At 36.0% G+C, this 22,916-nt stretch overlaps 1 protein-coding gene across 4 annotated transcripts in view; it reads left to right on the top strand.

Annotated features, from left to right (window-relative positions):
- Nucleotides 1-22,916, top strand: part of LOC150096338 (cell division cycle and apoptosis regulator protein 1-like) — a 557,664-nt gene that overhangs the window by 38,775 nt on the left and 495,973 nt on the right. For all 4 annotated transcript variants that reach the window (XM_090408838.1, XM_090408841.1, XM_090408840.1 and 1 more), the window contains exon 2: nt 8,644-8,718. In XM_090408838.1, the coding sequence (XP_090264964.1) occupies nt 8,670-8,718 (49 nt within the window). In that variant the 5' untranslated portion in view covers nt 8,644-8,669. The remainder of the gene's footprint in view (nt 1-8,643; nt 8,719-22,916) is intronic.

Below are 22,916 nucleotides of genomic sequence, written 5' to 3' on the forward strand. Positions count from 1 at the left end.
TGGAGAGATATCAGAGAGTGGTTTATTCAGGAGTAGAATCCAAAAGACGGCCTGTGACTAGCGGTGTGCCGCAGGGGTTTGTTCTTGGACCGCTACTGTTTAATTTGTTCGTTAATGATATAGGAAAGGATCTGAGAGGAACTGTTCATTTATTTGCTGATGAGGCAAAGTTGGGTAGAGCAATAGTCAATACACATGATGTCAAAATTTTGCAGGATGATTTGGATAGATTGACAGACTGGGCAAAGGAGAATTGATGTCAATTTAATGTGGCAAAGTGTAAGGTTATGCATTTTGGGGTGAAAAGATTAGCAGCAGTATACTACATTGGTGGAACTCTACTCCAGGAAATTGACAAAGCCAGAGATTTGGGAGTGTTGGTGGATAGGAAGTTGAAGTTTAGGGGGCACATAGCAAAAGTGGCTAAATCAGCTCATCAGATCACTTGGTTACTGAAGAATACTTTGATGAGCAGAGACAAGCATATTATTGTTCCTCTTTATCAAGCCTTGATAAGACCCCATCTTGACTACTGTACTTTACCAGTAGTCAAGACCCCATCTTGACTACTGGTAAAGAGGATCCAGAGGCGGGTGACCAAGATGGCAGCTGGTCTGTGAATGAACTTTATGAGAACAGGTTGAAGACTGTGGGTTACAGAAATTGGTTGATAGGCAGGAAAGAGGTGATATGATTGAGACATTCAAATTACTGAGGGGTTTTTACAAGATTAATTCAGAAGATATTTTTGAGAATAGGACTGGTAGTGGGAGGACTAGGGGTGGGACCTCCCCTCGATGAGTCTTGATAGACTTTGTGTTTCTTAGGAAGGACCTCCCACGATGAGTCTTTTGACTCCACGGAGGCCTGGATAATAATAATAATAATATCTAAGTGAGGTTACTAAACATACACATGTAAACCACAGTAATTAAATTATTTTTAATAAGTATATATTTCACCCTAAGTATCTTAGGACATCATCAGTACAGTTATGTCCATGTGATTAGCCTAGTGGCTATGCGCTTTGCAACCATATGCATGGGGAAGGAGTGTCCTAGGTTCGATTCCTGTCGAAGACGTGAGGAGCTTAAGGATCTTTCTCAGGCATAGCCAAGTTAGCCGGTCTTGGGCATGTACAGCAGGTTTTTTTTTTTTCCTCCTTGCTGGATGAAAACCCCCAGTTTATCTAGGGTTTTTCATCCAGCAAGCAGGCAAATCGGCCCCATGAACACACACGAATACAGTCCGGAATACTTAAGACAATCCCTCCAGCCATAGGTCTCAATTGTCAGCTATGCCGGTCCCGAGCCCGGATAAAAATAGGGGGATTGAGGTGGTGCCGTACCTCCCCATAAAAGGGGCTTACAGCCATTGAATCACCATGCGAAATGAATGAAATACAGTTATTTCAAACCCTAACTGTATGGAATAACATACAGTTAGGGTGCATGCTTACAATGGAATCCCACTATGCGTGTAGTAGGACTTGGAGGACTTCAGTTATGGACATATCGATTGGAAGGAAAAAAGATCACATGGCAGGAAGGAAATGGAATTTATACACCTACTGCATGCATAGTGGGATTCCATTGTAAGCATGCTCCCTAACTGTATGTTATTCCTAGTATTGTTTGAAATAACTGTACTGATGATGTCCTAAGATACTTAGGACGAAATATTTGCTTATTAAAAATAATTTAATTACTGTGTTTTACATGTGTATGTTTAGTTATAAATACTCCACAGGTTTCACTTTATAATAAGTGAGGTTACTGCTGTGACATATGTGACAGAGACTTATGTGGGGAACAGAGGTGGATGAATTGAAGATTCTTATGATATTGCAGAATCTCAGTGTAAATATGACCATGGAATTAGATGGGATATCAGCTTGCATTTCACAAGAATGTGCAGGGGAACTGGCAATGCCTCAGACTAAGCTCTTTAATTTCTCTCAGCTCTGGTAGAGTCCTAAGGGAGTGGAAAGAGGATAAAATAATTCCTTTGTATAATGGAGATTCTAAGACTGCAGTAGCAAATTATATGCCAATCAATATTCCAGGAACAAGAAATTATTTCAGGAGTGGTATTAAAAGTACTGGAAAAATTGGTCAAAAATAGAATTTATGAATGAGTAGATAAGAATATGATACTCCACAAGAGTTGTGGAGTAGCATGTGAATTGTTGGTCATGCCTTAGTAATTTACTAACTTTTTATAACAAAGTAACAACTGAGTTAGATAAAGGAAATGGCTATGCGATGATTCTTCTGGGTTTTGCAAAGTCATTTGATAAAATGCCACATGGAACTCTGTTATACAAATTGCAACAAATGGGGATGAATATGACACCGGTTATGTGGAAAAGAGGGTGGCTGATGGACAGATCAAAAAGTGGTATATGGTAGAGCAGAATCCAGGAGAAAGCAGGTGACTAGTGGGTGCTGCATGGTTCTGTGCTAGGACCACACTACTGTTTTGTTTATCAATAATTTTGCTTGGCAATGGAAACAGTAGTAGCATGAGAGATGAAGAGAGAATGGGAATGCAAGATGAACAGGGAAATGGGGAGCCCAGGTGGACAGGGAGACATGGCATGAAGAGAGTGGCCGTAGAATAAAGAAATAGAACAAATCGAGGCATGGGTGGATATATGTGGTAAGTGGTGATAAAGGTGATTGGGCAGGGTTGTAGTGGGGAAAATCACAACGAACAAGTGGCTTGGGTAGGACTGGTTAACATTTAGTTGGATGTTGATCTAGGTCAGGGAATGTGGAGGGCAGTGATGGAGAAATGTATAAACAACTTGGGTTAGTGAACAAAGGAAGGATAATTATTATGGGTGATTTTAATCATGGCAGCATAGATTGGAATGAAGAGATAGCATTTGGGAATAAGGAAAATTAATTTCTTGAGAAACAGCTGTCTCGGGCAACTGTCTCAGATGTAAAGGAGGGAATGCGAGAATCGAGAGTTTTAGATCTGATAATTCATCAGAGGATGTAACTGTGAGTGGGGGTTTTGCACTTTCCTCCAGTTGGTGAGAGTGATCATGAAGTGATCACCTGGGTTGTGGCTAGCCATATGCAGACTTTTCTCACAGAAGTCTGTGACTTCTGTGAGAAAAGGATATGTATACAGAAGTATAAGGCTGGTGATTATGACAAGCTTAGGAGACAGCTTGGAACTGTAGCATGGAATGAGGAGTTGAGCGGTAAGAAAATAATGCTGCTTGGGAACTGACAAAGAATACATAACAGCATCAATGTGTGAATGTATTCTGAAGGTCAGACAACTGAATAAGGTAGGAGTAAATTGGATAAATGAGGGACATAAGCATGAAACCTGGAAGAAGGCACTTTGGAGGCAGTATAAGATGAATAATGGTAATAATCAATTATATGAAGGGTATAAATAAAAAGCCAGGAGAGTTATTCAGTGACAATAACAGTATGAGCAGAAATTAGCAAATCAGGCAAAGAAAACCCTAGAGATTTTGAGATTTGCTGCAAGTAGAAGGAAGAATGATGTTAATAGATGTGATAGAATGGAACTGCTGCAGAAGACATTGTAGAGGTATTCAGTGATCAATTTATAAGGTTGTTTGTTCCTCATCAGGGTGAAGTCATGAGAAACTTTAGTGTAGAGTACATAGCACAGGATGGCTTAATTGTGAGTGAGTGGGATGTATTTCAGGAAATTTATAATCTTAATGTCAACAAGGTGATAGGATTTGATGACATGTCTTCAAGGAATATTCCAGGGAATTGACAGTAACATTTGCATGCCTGTTTAATAAAAGTCTTACAACAGTACAGGTTCCAAGGGAGTGGAAAGAAGGTAAAATTCTTCCACTGCATAAAGGCTAAGACTGTGGCTACAAATTATACACCAAACCGTATATCTGGATATGTGTGAAGGTACGAGAGAGAGAGAGAGTTGGATACAGAAATGGGTTTATAATAGCAGTATTCTCTGTGGTTATCAGAGAATACTGCTGAATATTTGTTAAAGAGAGATCATGTTTTACTAACTTACTTATGTACTGTTGTTATTATTGTACGGGCACCTCCATGGAGTCCAAAGACTCATTGTGGGAGATCCAAACTATCCAAACAACCTGTCCTACTTCTCCTTGACCCCATTAACAGACAAAGCACTCACAACTGATACTGGCAACTGATTTCACTCATTCACAACTCTCCAAGCAAAAAATCTAGTCCTCACACCCCAACTAACCACACCTTTATTCAACTTCCAGAGATGATCCCTTGTTTTGGTCCCTGTAGCTAAGTGTTGACACATTTCCCCTGCATCATTCCTATAAAACCCTTTAAGAAATTTAAAAGTTTCTATCATATCCCCTCTTTTTCTTCTATCCACCAATTTCTGTAATCTACACATCCTCATAGGGAACATTTCATGGACCACTCACCCTCTTCGTCACTTTCCTCTGAATCCTTTCCACCGCTTCCTCATCCCCAAGAAATCCAGGAGTCCAGACCTGAGCACAGTAATCGAGGTGTGGATGTGTCAAGATCTTATAAAGAGGAATAACAACTTCCTTATCTCTACTTGTTAATGTGTTTTTTCAATAGCAAAGTAATCTTATGGGCTTAGCAATATGTCCTCTAAACTTTTACTCTCTGTCTACCACCATCATTAAATCTTTAAGCTTAATCTATTTCCTGGAGTACTGTTCTATCAGTGTGATACACAGCTTGTAATCTATTTACTGTAACAAACTCTCACCATTAAGATCAATGGTGAGGGTTTGCCCTCTCCAAAAGGCAAACTCTCACCATTGATGCTACCCGACGTATGCAAAGTGCCATGTTCGTGCAACTTGTCTTACTACAGCAAACAGGAAGATCTGTCAACAAATGCATCTCTAAACATCAAGACCATATCCAGCTCATCAAACTTCACAAATCTGCCTTATAAAAATCTAAATCACAACCCTAAAAAACACCAAACTGTTACATAGATCCATGTATAAATATGAACATTTATACAAGGAAAGTCCCGAAGCCCTGCTTCATTGACCTGACTTTAATCGCGAATGCCTCACTATTCCTAAAGTGTTGGAAATCGTCAATCTCAACTGTATATTAAACCAAAATAATCACTTGACATTTCGACCTTCATATTAAGGTCATCATCTGAAGTATACACACATGTACAAAGAAACAGGCTGCGCTGCAATCTACATGGTATGTTAAAATTACTGGTCAACCATTAAACTATTGGCCTAACCTCTAGCAAAAAAACAACAACAACAACCTTACTACATCAAAGCCAGAGTCCTGATATTTGGTCAAAAAATTAAATTAAGCTAGAGAGCAACATCTTCAATCTCTCTCTCTCACACACACACACACACACACAAAGTTACTCATATAAGTATGCATATAAATTTAATCAAACCAGTATGGATGGTGGCCAATAAAAGTTGAAAAATTGCTTAGTCCTCAAGTCAGGGTTTGCTGAAAAACTTGAAGAACTAAGTGGGCTGAATATGTGCCATCCAAATTCTTGGGATTTTTATTCCACCATTATTGTTAAGATTAGAGCAATTAATTAAAATTTCACAGGTTTCTTTAAATTTCTGTTCATATCAGGTTTTTGTATGATGTAAAGAACAAGTACTTTTCCAATCAAATTGGTATATGTATACAGTCATACCCTGACTTATGCTATCTCTATTTACGCGAATCCGGAGTTACGTGATTTCTTATATGTATGTATTCCCATTCCACTTCACCACTAGTCATATGTTTCCGGTGCTGGCTGCATTCGCCAGTGTCGCACATGCTGTGAACAAGCACTGACGTATTTTGCGCGTTCTCCATTCATACACTTTTTTTTATAGTCTACAAACCTTGCAATTGTTTAATGTTATGTTCTTGATACAAATTTTATCACATAAAAAATAATAATGTTGTCCAAAAGAAGCAAGTCCGATTCTGATATAGCTAGCAAGAAAAGAAAAACATCGACTTTGGGAACAAAACTCAACATTATTAAGGATTTTGAAGGCGGAATGAAAATTTGTGAGCTAGCAAAGAAGTTCGGTCTACACGAATCCACAGTAAGAACAATCATAAAAGAAATGTTTACAGATTTTGGAGGACATAGATTCTAATGGGGAACGAATTGTAGCCACAAGGCAAGGAATAAAAAATCATTGGCTTACTATGAAGAAATTTTGCGTGACAAGAAAAAGACATTATGCTGTCAGGCGAATCTATTAGATTTTATGAAACGATCGACATAAAAATAACTTTCTCTTTTTTATGTACGAAAAACTATAATTATGATTATATTTATTAAAAAAAATAGGTGTTTTTGTAAACCTTTGGTCCCAATTAACTAATATTTTGTATGTTTGTATATATAAATTACATGCAAAATTATTCCTCGAGTTACGCGAATCCGACTTACACGCTTTTTGTAGGTCCCACCTACCGCGTAACTTCGGGGTATGACTGTACTTTTATGAGTATCTTTTTTTGTGTGTGTGTGAATATGTTGTTTTCATAATTTCTAAGAGATGTATGAGGGTGGTCTGAAAAGTTCTCGGCCTAATAATGAAAAAACGAATTTATAATTTCAAAATTATTTTTATTTTTCGACATAATCTCACTTAAGACTAATACATTTATTCCAGCAATGCTCCAGCACCATTATCCTGTCTCTGTAGTGGTTCTCAGTAAATCTGCAAAATACTCCTCAACTGCAATCATTGCAGTTGAGGAGTATTGAATGAACCTGTTGATTCGAAGGAAAACGTTGACCATCGAGGAAGAGATAGAAGTCAGAGGGAGCCAAATCTGGGGAACAGGGTGGATGTTCCAACAATTCATAGTGCAGATCCCTTAATTTTCCCATTGCTAAAACACCTTTGTGAGCAGGTGCATTGTCCTGATGAAAGATGATTTTTTTTCTTCTGCAAACTGGGTCTTTTCTCACGAAATAGTATTCCCCAGTTATTGCTTTACCCATTTTAAGATAATTAATAAACAAAATACCTTTGGCATTCCCAAAACGTCGATGCCTGCTGATGGAACCGATTTTGTCTTCTTTGGTGCTGATCAACTGGCTTCTGTCTACTGTTTTGATTGCTGTTTGGATTCTGGTGTGTAATGGTGAATCAAAGTATCATCCGTAGTAATAAATTGACATACAAAATCCGTTATTCTTGTTAAAACGCTCCAAGCATTCAGAAATTTTTATGCGAGTGCATTTTTAATCTGTGAGCAAGCGCACACATCCTCCGCAAAGCTTTTTCATTTGCAATTCTTCATGCAAACTATATCCTACACGATCTGTTGAAATGCCTATAGTCTCAACAATTTCACGCACTTTGACTCGACAGTCATCAAATACCATATCATGCACTTGATCAACGATTTCTTTTGTTGTTACACTTTTTGGACGTCCTTCGCATGGATCATCTTCAAGGCTGGTACGGCTGTGTTTAAACTTGGCAGCCCATTTCTTAATTGTCGAGAATGAAGGAGAAGAGCGCCCATAAACTTTTATGAACTTCGAATGAATTTCTTTTGGCATTAAACCTTCTTTTACAAAGAATTTATAACTGCGCGATACTCAATCTTATCCATTTCAAGGGATACAGACAATACTTTTGCTTCAGACAGCTGCATAAAACAAACTACTTGATAGAATGACTTGCAATTTCATATGGATGCTTATGACAGATATACCAACTTAGAAAAAAACTTGCTGATGGTTGCCATCTATGGTCGAGGCCGAGAACTTTTCAGACCAACCTTGTATTCTGATTACCGTATAAGAATGAAGGAAAGATGTATTAAATAAACTGTATTCTCAATTCCCCCCCCCCCCCCAAGACACAATTATCCAGTTTTATTTTCATCCCAATAGTTTACCAAATAAACACATGACTGTATATATATCTTATTTTCCCAAGGCCCCCCCCCCCATGTTGTTAAAGACTCATCTAGGAGGTCCCTTTGTCATGCACACAGCTCATCATACCTTGCCTTGCCTTACTTAATCCTCTTCACTCCACCTGAGAGCATAGAAAATTATGTATGTACATTATTTTGTGTGTCCACGCGGTTAGTTGAGTAGCTTTTCGCTTCGCATCCATATGCCTGGGAAAGGGGTGTCCTGGGTTTGATCCCTGATGCTGACGTGAGGAGCTTAGGATCTTTCTCAGTCATAGCCAAGTTAGCCAATCTTGGGCATGGACTGCAGGGTTTTTTCTTCCCAGTTTATTTGGGGTTTTTCATCCCATAAACAGGCAAACTGACTTTCTTGAGAGCTCAACACTTTTACAGACATGTTATACACCAGGAGGCATAGAGCTAATCACCTTATCCTTGTGTACGGTTGCGGTTAAATTAATAGAAAACCTTCGACACTGCAAGGTAAAAGAGGGGAAAAATGAAGAAGAAGAAACATTATTTTGTGAAGAATTGTTATGCTATATGGAAAATTGTCTTTTTTTTGTTTAGCATACTGACTAAATGGCACTAAACCTTTTCAGACCCAAAAAATTATGTAGTCCACTATTGATAGTGTGCAATAAATAACATGCTGCCTTTTATTATTTTTAAATGAAGTTATATTTATTTGTATATTTTATGACAGGAATGAGAAAGTTATCAAAGAAATAAATGATGGCACAGTTTGCTGCAACTGGAAAAAATCCACCCTGGGCCAGAGGTAAATTACTTTTTCTCACTATCATGCATATTTCATTTTGTCAGAAGAATTGTATTAACCACTAAATATTACTTTTAATTTAGTTCATTCACTATTCATTTAACCGCAACTGTACACAAGGATAAAGTGATTAGCCCTATCCCTCCCGGTGTATCCTATGTCTGTAGGTGTTTCAGAACATAGAGTTTATTGGGTTCCCATGTTTTCTTTCAGTAAGTTTCATACTAATAGTATGATAATTTTACAGCCTTTGTAGTGGTAAAAGTTATTTGTTCAAGTTATTGTAACTATACATTATCAACCCTTTTCATATAAGCAGTTGAAGAGCATTCTACATTTAGAAAATTTGGATTATAAATTAAGTTTTACTTACCAGAATTCTTGATGTTTATAATTATTTTGAAATAATCTTACTTCAGGTATCACATGATATTACATAGGCATATCATGGTTCATCACTAATTTCTATTAATGATTATGTTATTGTTGATATGACTATCAACAGTTGGAGATGAATTGTATTCTCAAATATACAAACATTATTGGACACCAACAGATCTAAGTAGCCTGGCGATCCTCTCAGAAATACCATTGATATAAGGGATAACAATACAGTTGATAACTTGTTTGGGCGTGTAGGTGATTTAGAAGCTCCATAACCATTAATGATTTTGCTAATAAAGGACTGGGTGAAGCCATTAAATACACAGTAGACTTAATAAATTTTATTTCTGAAAAACACTACAGCTGATTAACAGCACATAGAGTGATCCTGATCACTATCCTGATTGACTAGCAAAGTACTAACTCACTAGTCAGTTGTCTGTTAATCAGCTGTAGTGCTTGTAAAGAGGACAGAAACCAGACCCTGCTCTGAAGACTCAACATGGTAACAGCAACTTCAGACCTCCAATAAGCAAAAGCATGATGCATTAGGCAATTAAAGTCATCTATCCCCCATGAATAACATCGCGTTGTATGGATGGTAAGGGTTACTAGATGCTAAGAGTATTTAAAAAATGTAACATAATTCCTCTAAGATACAGCAGTTTATATCACTGTCATCAACAAATGCCTGATATGTACCCTCAGGGGATGTGCAGGATAATCATGATAGTACTACATGAAAAAATTACGCTACTTCCAATCAACAATTTTTCTCCAAATTAATCTGTTATTCTTCAACTCTTAACATTATCAGATCTTATATTTCTGTCTTTTAAGGCACTTTTTATTGTATCAATCCATCTACATCTTGGTCTTCCTCTAGGTCTTTTTTCCTGCCAACCTGGCAAAGAACACTTGTTTTGCTTATCTTTCCTCTCTTATTCTGTTTAAGTGACCTTACCATCGGAGATTAGCTCTACTAACACAGCCTTAATGCTAACAATGGTAAGTTCTTTTCTAATATCTTAATTTTTAATGTGATACCACTGTTTACTCAACTAAACTTTTTCATAACTCTCATATCTGAGGTCCCCAGTCTTTGATCACATGTTTTATTTTTAACCCAGCTCTCAGATCTAAAACTTAAAATTGGTTTGAACACTGTTTTGTATACAGCTAATTTAGTGTTTTGACTAATTTCTTTCTTATTCCATACTATACCAGCTTTGCTAATTCTGCTATTTCTAAATTTAATTTGCCATCTTCACTAAAAAGTGTGCCAAAATAGCTGAAATGTTTTACTTGCTCTACAGCTTCATCATTTAGGATACAGTCGATGTTTTCAATGTTTCTCCCTATTTTCAATGTCTTTGTCTTTTTATTGCTGAATTTCATACCAGATTTATTGCAACAATCATTCAATTTAGTCAAGTAATCTTGCAGACTTGCATTGGTTTTATTCAGAAGTATAACATCATCTGCATAAAGTAAAGAACTAAGATTAACATTGCCAATTTTGATATAGGATTTAATACCACTTTCCTTCGTAATGTAATCCATATAGATAATAAATAGCAGTGGAGATAATGTGTACCTGTTTAGAGATTGTTTTTATTATTTCATTCCTATAAAGAAGATTTCTTATTCTGAGTGTTTATTATTGCACAAGGGTTCAATTCTGATTGGTGCAATGACTTTTAACTGTTTCTTTTAGAATCCGGAAAATCACTCACTCAAGACCAAATACAAAAAATATATACATTTAATAAAACTAAAACAATATGTACACTTTAAATAAAATTACATAACTACAAAATACTGGATCCGAGGCCTTCTAAAATAAATCTACACTTTAAAGATTTTCTTATCCCAAAATATTAAAATCACCCATTCTCTGACTCATTCTATTACTGGATGTTTAACATATAGTTAATCACATCTACCAGACTAAGCACCTTGTTTTCACAATAACAAAATGTTCATTGTCAGTTTCTTTGTTGGCCTTTTCTGGAAATATTAACATTTCCTCCTTCTTTTCTATGGGATCCTTTCTTTTCACCCTTATGTAGCATACGATATTATTTTCCCTGTCTCTTTGAAGTATAAATACTCTTACCTCTTGCAGTTCTATTTAAAGCACAATTTACTAATTATAGTACTGGAGAAAAAAAAAAAGCTTCTTTTAAATTTCACCAATTGTTTTTCAATAAAAATCTGGTGTGTGTCCTTAAGACAGAAGATGAAATTTTCCATTCAAAGTTTCCTTGAATATTCAATTAGAATGCCTACTGCAATATTGTTTTTTATTTACAAAATACTTATTGACGGTCTCAACTCCTCCAGTCAAAGACTATTAGTTCTACGATTCTTTTTCGGAATCTTCTATTAATATTTTTCCAACTATCATGTAAAACTTCCTAAGAACAAAATTTTCCGGTCTGTGTTCTTAAACTTCCATTAGCTCTCTCTTGTTTTTCTCATTACATTGATAATGAATGTGCTCTCTGTCAGCTGCCAATCACCCATCAATCTTCTTAGCAAGCATGCACACTCCATGTAAATGGCAAGCGAGAAGTTAAGTATAATGGCTGACACGTTGTCTCTGTTAGCATAACAAGAATGTCTTTGCAAAACACAACACTTAGTAATTTTAAATTAAAATAAAAAAAATTAAAAGTAACACAACTTCAGAATCTAGTAAGTACATCAATTTTTCAAATGCTTTACATTTCATTTTGACAATAATAATAATTTTGGCAATAATAATAATTTCATTTTTACATTGTTTCACACTTGATTTAACATCAAACCATCTTAATGTACCTCCTTCCATTCTAAATGCTGACTTACATCTTAAATAGAGACTGTGTATCGCTCAATATCATGTCTCATTAACCCCATATAACTGTAGCATTTTGAAGAGCTTTCCTCTTGGCACTTTGTCATATGCCCTTTTCCAGATGTACAAAATTTAAATACAAATCTTTGTTATATTCCCAAGATTTCTCAATAATTTGTCATAAAGTGAAAATCTGATCCTGCCAACCTTTATTTGGCCTGAATCCAGCTTGTTCTTCATCAAGATTCCCTTCCATTAAAATCTCAAGTATACTTGCATAAATCTTACAGGAACATTCAGTAGGGAAATACCTCTGTAATTCTCATAGAATATAACTGTAGAGTTTCCCCCCATAGTGTTTTGATGCAATGATCACTGTCCACTAATCATCAAAAAGTTAGTCAGGCCCAAAGAAGATATGCTTACTCCTTTGGAAATAACAGGTATTAGACGATTCCTCTCCCCCTCCCCCAAATAAATATGAAGCTACTCAAGAATTGGTTAGCCATGTGGGCATCCCTTATGTCTAAAGAATCTCTCAAAGTGAAAAGCTAGAATACTTAAAATCATTAATTAATTATATGAAGAGCCAAAGGCTTCAATTCGGCGACGTGAACTATTTAAGTTAAGGGATGTTACATCCCATATTGTTTCATAGCCGAATAAGAAACTCAAAGTTTCATGCCGAATATAGAAACTATATAAAGTTCGGCGAGTCCAGGCGTAAGCAAATACCTGGATAGTGCAACACCTGACCTATTTGGTAGTGCAACACTGAGGCAACTCATAGTAAGGGTGGAGCAAGCTCCATTCACTATTCTTGGTATTTACCCATAATGTGAAACCCAGCTATTTGCTTACGCTTGGACTCGCCGAACTTTATATATTTTCTATATTCGGCATGAAACTTAAAATCATTATTGGAAACTGTATAACTCAGTATTCCTTATTAGTGTTAATTCAATTTAATTTCTGTTTGTTTGTTTTTTTAATCTTTCTTGATAACCATTGTTATTGCTAATTATAATGTCAAATGTATAATGTCTTCTCCAAGAGTTACATGATGTCACATTATGTACTGAGGTACATAATGTGGAGAAAAAAAAAATTTTTTTTTAAACAAATTCACCAGTCTCTTATTTTATCTCTCATCACTTCTAGCCACCAGGTTTCTAGGAGACAGCTACCAATCTCACATGGACCTATTCACTATGTATAACCATCAATTTTATGCAAATTTCCCCTACTCAATAAAGACTAGCAATGTGAATTTCTTTTTGATGACAAAAGGTACTATGGCACTACTGTACAATTTCCATAGGTATTTTCATGAATGCTGCTCCACCATCCTACATTTTTTACTAAACATAGCAAAAATGTGAGCAGCTGCTGATCAATATTCATATACACCTTGCCTTTAAGTCTATATAAAAAAAATTAACTTCTCATCCTTTTCTTTCATTTCATCTACTTCTGTTCTTTGGAACAGCCCACTCCATGCTATTTTCCCTATGTTGTATTACAGGTTTTTTTAAGCTCTAGTGTGTAGATTACAAAAAAATTACTAATTCAGTAGATTGAATAATGATTATTTCAGAAAAGTTATGAGATTACAAAGGAGAATATCTCTTTTGCTGAGAGATCATCAAGGAAATGGACCAAGTTTATGATGTTATTTATTTATTTATTTTTTAAATTACAGGAAATGCTTTAATTGCATTCCACATAAGAACCTGCTGATTAAAATGTTCTAAAAAGGTATAATTATTTAATGAGATTGGTAATCATCATATGAGAAGTTGATTGACATATAGAAAATAGGGAGTAGTGTTTTAAAGGAAGTTCCTTTAAGACCCAGCATGGATACTTAACATGTGACTCTTATCCATGAAAGATTATAACCCTAGGGCTTTTTTTTTCTGTTTTTTTTTTCCATTAATTTTTGTAATATTTTATTATTATTATTATTATTTGCATTTTTTAATTCATTTTTTTGCTTGGTCCAGAAACCCTGTTCTACATACCAAACATGGAACTTTTTAGGCCACTTCAAGCCTCCAATAAGGAGAGTGTTAAGTTAATAATCTCATACTAGGGAATGAAATTTTTGGTAATGACATTCATCTACCGCCTAAGGACAATCATATACAACCATGCCTGAGGTAGTATTAGAACCCTGCAGCCTGTTCACTAGAGAACAGAGATCCTAATCACTCAGGCTAACATGATTTTGCTTTCTATAAAGTATAAAAATTTCTCTCTTTACAGATGTAAAGTTGTAGAATAGTCAACTTTTGGAAGACTGGATGAACTTAACAGATTGGAAGAGTGAACTGGGAACTGGAGTTTAATGTAAAAAAATTCTGGTATATGTGATTTGGCACAAAGGTGGTATTGGATGGATATAAGTTGAAATGGCAGACTTTAAAAGGAGTTAATGAACACAGTTTTTCACATTTAATGTCTCGGATATCTAGGGTTTGGGGAGTGATGTCTCTGCTAGAAGTGGTTGAGTTGCAGTTGCCCTTTCCACACAGAGTAAGTAAGACAGCCACAAACATCTATACCTGCATTGTGGTTGAAGAGTGGGAATACTGTCCACTCAGTATTCCCACTGAGTCCAGGCAAGCAGTGAACACAAGAATGTAGTTTTTTGTTTGATAGAGAATTTAAATTCAAGAATTATATCGGTAAGGCAAGTTAATATGGTTACCTGTTTGGTAGGTATTCATGAAATAGAAGTTTCTAGTCAGGTCAATATTGGATTCTGGCTCACACTTTATTCACTAAAGTTTAATTAATATCAAGAGAATTCAAGGTATTCAGAGAATATGCAGCAAGTGCATGGTGAGAGTGTATTGTGACTATTCTGAGAATTATTTAATGTAATTTGTTGAATTTATCTAATAGGAGAGGGAGAGGAGACTTGAAGTTTGTTTACATTCAGCTGAACCAGGATTTACTAGATGGCATAATAAAAAGTTTGAAAATTTATTCAGTTGGCTATCTACCATACCAGCTTGGCTTATTCTGTTGTCTGTTTCCAGATTTAACTTGCCATCTTCACTAAAAATTGCACCTAGATATCTGAAATGTTTTACTTGTGCTATAGGATCTCCATTCAGAATGCAGCTGAAGTTTTCTATGTTCCTGCCTATTGTCACAGTTTTGTTTTTCACAGTTTCACACTTTTTATTGCTCATTTTCATGCAGAATTTTTTGCAGGTGGTGTGCAGTTTAGTCAGAGAACCCTAGAGACTTGCACTGGATGTATTTAAGGATACAACATCATCATCATCTGTATAAAGCAAAGAACTAAGTTTGATATCTCCAATTCCAACACCAGTATATTTCATATTGCAATCCATATAGGTGATGAATAAAAGTGGAGATAATGTCTGTCCTTGTCTTACCCCTGATATTACATCAAAAGATCTTCCTGTATTTACTTCAGCTGCTCATTGAAAACTTAAATATAGACTATGTATTCCTCTGTATAATGTTCCATTTGCACCATATAATTGTAGTGTTTTGAAATTCTTTTCTATGGTATGGATCCCTGTCTTATTCCCATGATATCTCAACTATTTGTCATAAAGTGAAAATTTGATTGTGACTACTTCTAGGTGACTTTAATGATCTGATTGTGACTAATCTGATTCTGACTACTACCTAAGTCCAGCTTGTTTTTCATCAAGGTTCTCTTCCACATTTTTCTTAACTTGTTTTGAACTATGCTTGCATAAATCTTACCTGAAACACCATCATCATCATCATCATCATCAAAGTCCTACCATGTACCCTCAAGGGATGTACAGGATATGATAGTACTACATGAAAAAAAATTTCATCATTACTAACTTCCTATCTACAATTTTCCTCCAAATCAGTCTGTTACTTGTCAAGACTCCAACATTATCAGATCTTATATTTCTATCGTCTAAGGCACTTTGTACCATATCAATCCACCTGTATCTTGGTCTTCCTCTGGGTCATTTTGCTGCCAACCTGGCAGAGAACACTTGTTTTGCTAATCTTTCTTTGCCCATTCTGTTTAAGTAACCATACCACCTGAGATTAGCTCTGCTAATGCATTCCTGGATGCTGACAATGTCAAGTTCTTTCCTAATATCCTCGTTTTTAATATGATATTGCCATTGATGCCATCTGTTCACGCCTCTGATCTTTCTCAGGACTCTCATATCTGCATCTCTAGTCTTTGGTCAATTGTTTTACTTCTGACCCAGCTCTCAGATCCATACGTTAAAACTGGTTTGAACAGTGTCTTGTATACAGCTAATTTAGTGTTCTGACTAATTTCTCTCTTATTCCATATGAATTTATTCAATTGACTTCCCACCATAACAGCTTTGCTGATTCTGTTGTCTATTTCCATATTTAATTTACCATCTTCAGTAAAAATCGTGTCTAAGTAGCTGAAATGTTTTACTTGTTCCACTAGTTCTCCATTCACAACACAGTTTACATTTTCAACAATTCTGCCTATTTTCATTGTCTTTGTCTTTTTATTGCTGACCTTCATACCATATCTATTACAACAGTTATTCAATTTAGTCAGGGAATCTTGCAGACTTGTAGTGGATTTATTTAGAAGTATGACATCATCTGCATAAAGCAAAGAGCTGACATTAACATCTTCAATTTTGATATCATGTTTAATACCGCTTTCCTTCATAATGTGATCCATATAGATAATGAATAACAGAGGGGATAATGTACATCCTTGTCTCACACCAGATTTAACATTAAACCATCTTCCAGTACTTCCTTCAATTCTAATTGCTGACTTACAACTAAAATAAAGACTAAGTATTGCTTGATATAATGCACCATTGACACCATATAACAGTAGCGTATTGAATAGCTTCTCTCTTGGCATCTTGTCATATGCCTTTTCCAAATCGACAAAACTTAAATACAGATCTTTGTTATATTCCCATGCTTTCTCGACTATTTGTTGTAAAGTGAAGATCTGATCCTGACAGCTCTATTTGGCCTGAATCCAGCTTGTTCTTCACCCAGCTTTTCTTCCACAATTCTTCTCAATCGTTTCTCAAGTATACTTGCATAGATCTTTCTAGGAACACTGAGTAGGGAAATACCTCTGTAATTCTCACAATCAGTTTTATTTCCCTTTTTTATATATGGGTACTATGGGAGCTCTACTCCAATCATCGGGAATTCGTCCCTCTGTCCAGACTTTCTGAACTATGCAGTGCAGCCACTGTAAGACTTTTATACGACCATGCTTCAGCATTTCTGGTTGAATATCATCTACTCCTGTTGCCTTTCCACATTTTAAGCCTTTGATGGCTTTTTCTACTTCAAGTATGGATATGTATTCCTGACTGCATGCCTGGCAGTGTTTTTTACCACTGTGCTGTCATCACTGCTTGTTTCATTTAGCAGTTTTTCAAAGTAATTACTCCATACTTCAAGGACATCTTTTTTGCCCCTTTTCATGTCACCTTTATCATCTCTAACTCCTTTTACAGCACTCTTTCCTCCATTCCTAAGCTTCTTCAACACCTCCAGAATATTTTGCCACCTCCTTCATATTTATTTTCTATATTCTTACCAAAGTCCTCCCATGACTTTTGTTTAGCTAGTTTTACACAGTGTTTAGCATTCTTGCATTTGTCTCTGTATTCTCTAAGAGCACACGCTGACTTATTTGCCAGGAACTTTTGATATGCTTTCTTCTTCTCCTTCACTGCCTCTTTAACTGTCCTTGTCCATCATGGATTTCTAATTTTTCTATCCTTGCAGACAACTTCACCACATACCTGTATAGCTGAATCAATTAGGGGTTTCTTCAAGGCCTGCCACTGAATCTCCAAGGTTTGATTACTGTTCTCAAACTCTTTAATTTTTTCTTCAATAAAATGTATTCTAGTCTACAGTTCACATCTGAGAGCTGCTCAACTTTTATTCGCTTTAAAACTTTCTTCATGTTATTCTTTTCAATATGAAATTCAGTTTTATCCTGCTCAAGACTAAATAGTGATCACTTCCAATTTCAAATCCTCTGTACACTCTGGTGTCCTGCACCAGGGAGAAAACATCACTATCAACAATAACATATTATTATTATTCCTGATATCTCCAAGGAGTCCGAAGACTTATCGCGGGAGGATACCTACAACTGTCTCAACCACTACATCGAACTTCTACTACCAATCATCTCCATCAACGTCATCTCTCGCCCACTACAACTAGTATTTTTTGTCTGTAAATTGCATGTGTTCTGAAGGGCCGATTTGTATGTATGTAGGATGAAAAACCCGAGTTTCCGGGAAAAAAAATCCTGCTACCTTCGTATGAGATCAGCCAACTCACCTTTGATTGAAATCTTCCAGATAAAGATTCGTCGCGAATATATAACATGGTCAATGAGACTTTTCTTATTCCTTGCCTCTTCTCTCCATGAGAATTTGTGCACATTTTTATGTTGAAACATGGTGTTAGTAATAACCAGTCCTTGTCCTGAGCAGAAATCCAACAGATATTTGCCATTATTATTAGCTTTGCTCTTTTCTCCAAATTTTCCCAAAATATTTTTGTATGTCTCACTATCATTTCCTACTCTGCTATTTAGATCCCCAACAAAGACCAACTTTTCCTTTCTCATTGTGTCAGTTGCATTTTCTAAAGCCTCAAAAAATTCCTCCACTTCTACCTTAGTAGAACCTTCTGTGGGACCATAGGCACAAATAAGTCTCATTGTCCAGTTCCCCATTCTCATATTTGCCCACGTTACTCTACTTGAGACTGACTGCCATTCAAGAAGATTAGCCTCATATTTTCTGTTGAATACTATGGCTACTCCTTCTTTTCCTTGATTGCCATTGCCTGAATATAACATTTTGTATTTATTGCTCAGAAAGATCTCACCAGTTTTGGTCTTTTTTGTTTCAGTCACCCCTGTTATGTCGATCTGGTACTTATCTAATTCCTCAGCTAGCTCCATTTCTTTGCCATTCAGGCTTCTTATGTTGATAGTACCGATCTTTAACTCTGGTGATGTTGAGTTGGGGTGTGTTTTCAGGTTTGTTCCAGTAGCTGACTTTTCGCTGTTCGCCCTAGTTCCCTGGTGAAAACAACGAGGGCCTTGTTTAACCGGGCGATGCCCCAGCCGGCATGAAATTTTGTCATATTGTACCGTCATTTTTTATTTTGGTTATTAACCAGTAAAAATACAATTTGGTCGACTAAATCCCAAATTGCCAGCCCATCCTCGTTCGTTCAGTATCCAGGTAGATACCCAACAGGGTGCACCACGAGAAGGTGAGGATTGGACATTAAGTCAGAAGCCCTGGTCGGTTCTCTGCATTCCTTTAAAGGCTATGTGGAGGTCTCCTCTCAATTATACAGCTGAAACACTTAGGAGAAATGCTTCTGTAATTCTCACATACAGCGTTATTCCCTTTTTTTTATAGATGGGAAATATCAGAGTTCTACCCCATGCATCTGGAATTTGACCTTCTGACCATACCCTCTGAATTATGCAGTGTAGTTACTGCAAAACTTTTATACCTTCATACTGAACCATTTCCAGTCAAATATCATCTACTACAGCTGCCTCACATTTCAGGTTTGTGATGACATTCTATCTGAAGTATTGATATGTATTCTCTTTTACAGTACTCCTCTGGATTTCTGAGTTTTTTTGAATAGCTCCTATAACATTTTGCCATCTTCCAATGATTTTTGTTTAGATACTTTTACACATAGCTTAGCTCTCTTACATTTTTATCTGTATTCTTTTACTGCATCTGACTTATTTGCTAGGAACTTTTGGTATGCTTTCTTCTTTTCCAGGACTGCGTCTTTAACTTGTTGTGCCACCATAGAGTTATTATTTTTTTGCCCTTGTAGACAACTTCACCATCTACCTACGTAGCTGAATCAATCAATGTTTTCTTCAGAATTTGTCACCGAGATTCCAACGTTTGGTTTTTGTTTTCAATCTGTTTAATTTTTTTCTTCAATAATGTTTGTATATATTATGTCTATTATGTCTATATATATTGCCTTGGTCTTGCACTACGTATGGGATCACCTAGACTTGCAATACTTGCAGGTGCAAACTTGACTTACTTGTCTGTTTGCTTACTTGGGAAATGGAGTAAAACCAGGTTTAAAATAGCTTGGTATCTTTAACATTTATTATACCCAAGGTAAAATACTTTCTAATGTTTGTATATAGTTGATTATACAGTTTACCTGTAAAAGCTGCTCAACTTTGATATTTTTAAAATTTCTTACATACTTTTCTTTCCAATGTGATATTCATTGTTATCCTGCTTAGCACTTTGAATTTCAAATGAATGGGCACTTTGAATTTCAAATCCTCTGTACATTCTTGTATCCTGAACCAACATGAAGATGGCACTATTAATAATGATGTAGTCACTGAAGCTTTTCTTATTTCTTGTGTCTTCTCTCCACGTGAACTTGTGCAAATTTTCCCCAAACTTTTGTATATGTCTGGTGGGATTCATTTCCTGCTCTGCTGTTCACATCTCTAACAAGGACTACTTTTTCCATTTTTTTCTCAGCTGCCTGCTCTAATGACTTGAAAAATTCCTCCACTTCTTTCTTAGAAGAATCTTCTGTGGTACCTTAATCACAAATACGTTTCATTGTCCATTTTCCCATTTTGAAGTTTGCCCACTTAACTCTACTTGAAACTGCTTCCAATCAAATTTATCTTTATGTTTGAATGCCATCACTACTCCTTCCTTTTCTTGATTATTATTGTTGAATATAACATATTATATTAATTATTTAGTACAATCTTTCCTGTTTTAGTCTTCTTTGTCTCAGTGATGCTTGTTATGTCCACATAGTACTTTTCCAGTTCTTCTGCTAGTTCTGTTTCCTTTCCATTAATACATCCTATGTTGATGGTTCCTATTTTCTATTCTTCTAATGTTAGGTTTCTTCTTCTAGATGTGGAGTTGGAGCTTGTTGCGGTAGCTAACTTTTCACTGTTTGGCCTGGTTCCCTGACAAAGACAGCTGGGTCCTTGTTTAACTGGGCAATGCTCCAGTGGGCATGAAATCTCATGTTATACCATCATATACATTAGTGGTTTAAGCCAATAGAGAGTACAGTTTGGTTGGCAGTCCCAAATCGTTAGCCCATCCTTGTTCATTCAGTATCTAGTAGATATCTACTAATGGAGTGCATCATGTGGAGGTAAGATCATCATCGTCATCAAATTTCTGGTATATACCATCAAGGGATGTACAGGATATGATAGTACTACATGAGAAATTTACATCATTACTAACTTCGTATGTACAATTTTCCTCCAAATCAGTCTGTTACCTGTCAAGACTCCAATATTATCAGATCTTATATTTCTGTCTTCTAAGACACTTTTTACTGTATCAATCCACCTATATCTTGGTCTTCCTTTGGGTCTTTTTCCTGCCAACTTGGCAGAGAACACTTGTTTTGCTAATCTTTCCTTTCCTTTCTGTTTAAGTGACCATACCACCTGAAATTAGCTCTGCTAACGCATTCCTGGATGCTGACAATGTCAAGTTCTTTCCTAATATCCTCGTTTTTAATATGATATTGCCATTGATGCCATCTGTTCACGCCTATAATCTTTCTCAGGACTCTCATATCTGCGGTCTCTAGTCTTTGGTCAAGTGTTTTACTTCTGACTCAGCTCTCAGATCCATAAATTAAAATTGGTTTGAACACTGTCTTGTATACAGCTAATTTAGTGTTTTGGCTAATTTCTCACTTATTTCATGTAAATTTATTCAGTTGACTTCCTACCATACCAGCTTTACTAATTCTGTTGTCTATTTCCATATTTAATTTACCATATTCACTAAAAATCATGCCTAAGCTGAAATGTTGCTTAATGCTGACTTTCATACCATATCTATTACAACAGTTATTCAGTTTAGTCAGAGAATCTTGCAGACTTGTAGCGATTTATTCAGAAGCACTAGTGGCCAAAATTGTGGAAACCTTTTGGAAAAAGTGTATTTCTGAGGTTTGATTGCTCATAACACCACTTTTTTTTTTGAGTAATACCATAAAATTATATATCAATGGAAAGATTTAATCAAGAATGTAATGCAATAACTTTTATGAAGGATTTTTTATTAGAACAGCAGTTATAAAGAAGAAAAGTGAAACACATAGAAAAAATGAGATATACAAAAATTCTCACAATGTGAGTTAATACTTTGTTGGGTAACCTTTAGCATTAATTACGGCCTTACAACGCCTTCCCATGGAGTGAACCAAGTTTTTAAGTTCAGCAGCTGTTATAATGTGAAACCAAGATTGAATTATTGCTTCTATTAATTGGGTTTTATTGGTGGGTTGCTTCTGACTAACAAGTTTCTTTAGTCAGCTCCATGGATTTTCGATTGGGTTAAGGTCTGGGATAATCCCAGCCCCCAGTAGTGAAATATGATTATCTTGAAACCACTTTTTGCACACAGCAGCAATATGACATGGAGCTGAATCCTGTTGAAATATAAATGCTTCATTATCTTGGAAAAGATCACGTGCAGAAGGCTTCAGTTTGGGCTCAAGTATTTCATTTATGTATTTTTGGGTATTTATATTCCCATTAATCACAAATTCTGCCCACACCTTTCAATGTCATACAACCCCAGATCATAACACTAAGTGGGTTTTTCATTGTAGGTGTAATGCAATCAGGATGCAAATCTTCTCCGATTCTTCTCCTTACGTATTTTATGCCATCACTACCAAACAGGGAGATTTTGGTCTCATCACTCCAAATAACAATGTCCCATTGTTCCGCTGTCCAGTTAACATGGGTTTTAGCCCAGTTTAATCTTTTCAACCTTTGTTTGAGAGATGAAAATGGCTTTTTTCATGGAATTCTAACATTTAGACCAAATTCCTGCAGTCTGTGCTGAACAGTCCTTGCACTCAACTTCACATT

Source organism: Typopeltis vanoorti, chromosome 19 (genome assembly GCF_054136105.1).
Source record: "Typopeltis vanoorti isolate ZY-2024b chromosome 19, IOZ_Tvanoo_1.0, whole genome shotgun sequence".
Classification (NCBI taxonomy): domain Eukaryota; kingdom Metazoa; phylum Arthropoda; class Arachnida; order Uropygi; family Thelyphonidae; genus Typopeltis; species Typopeltis vanoorti.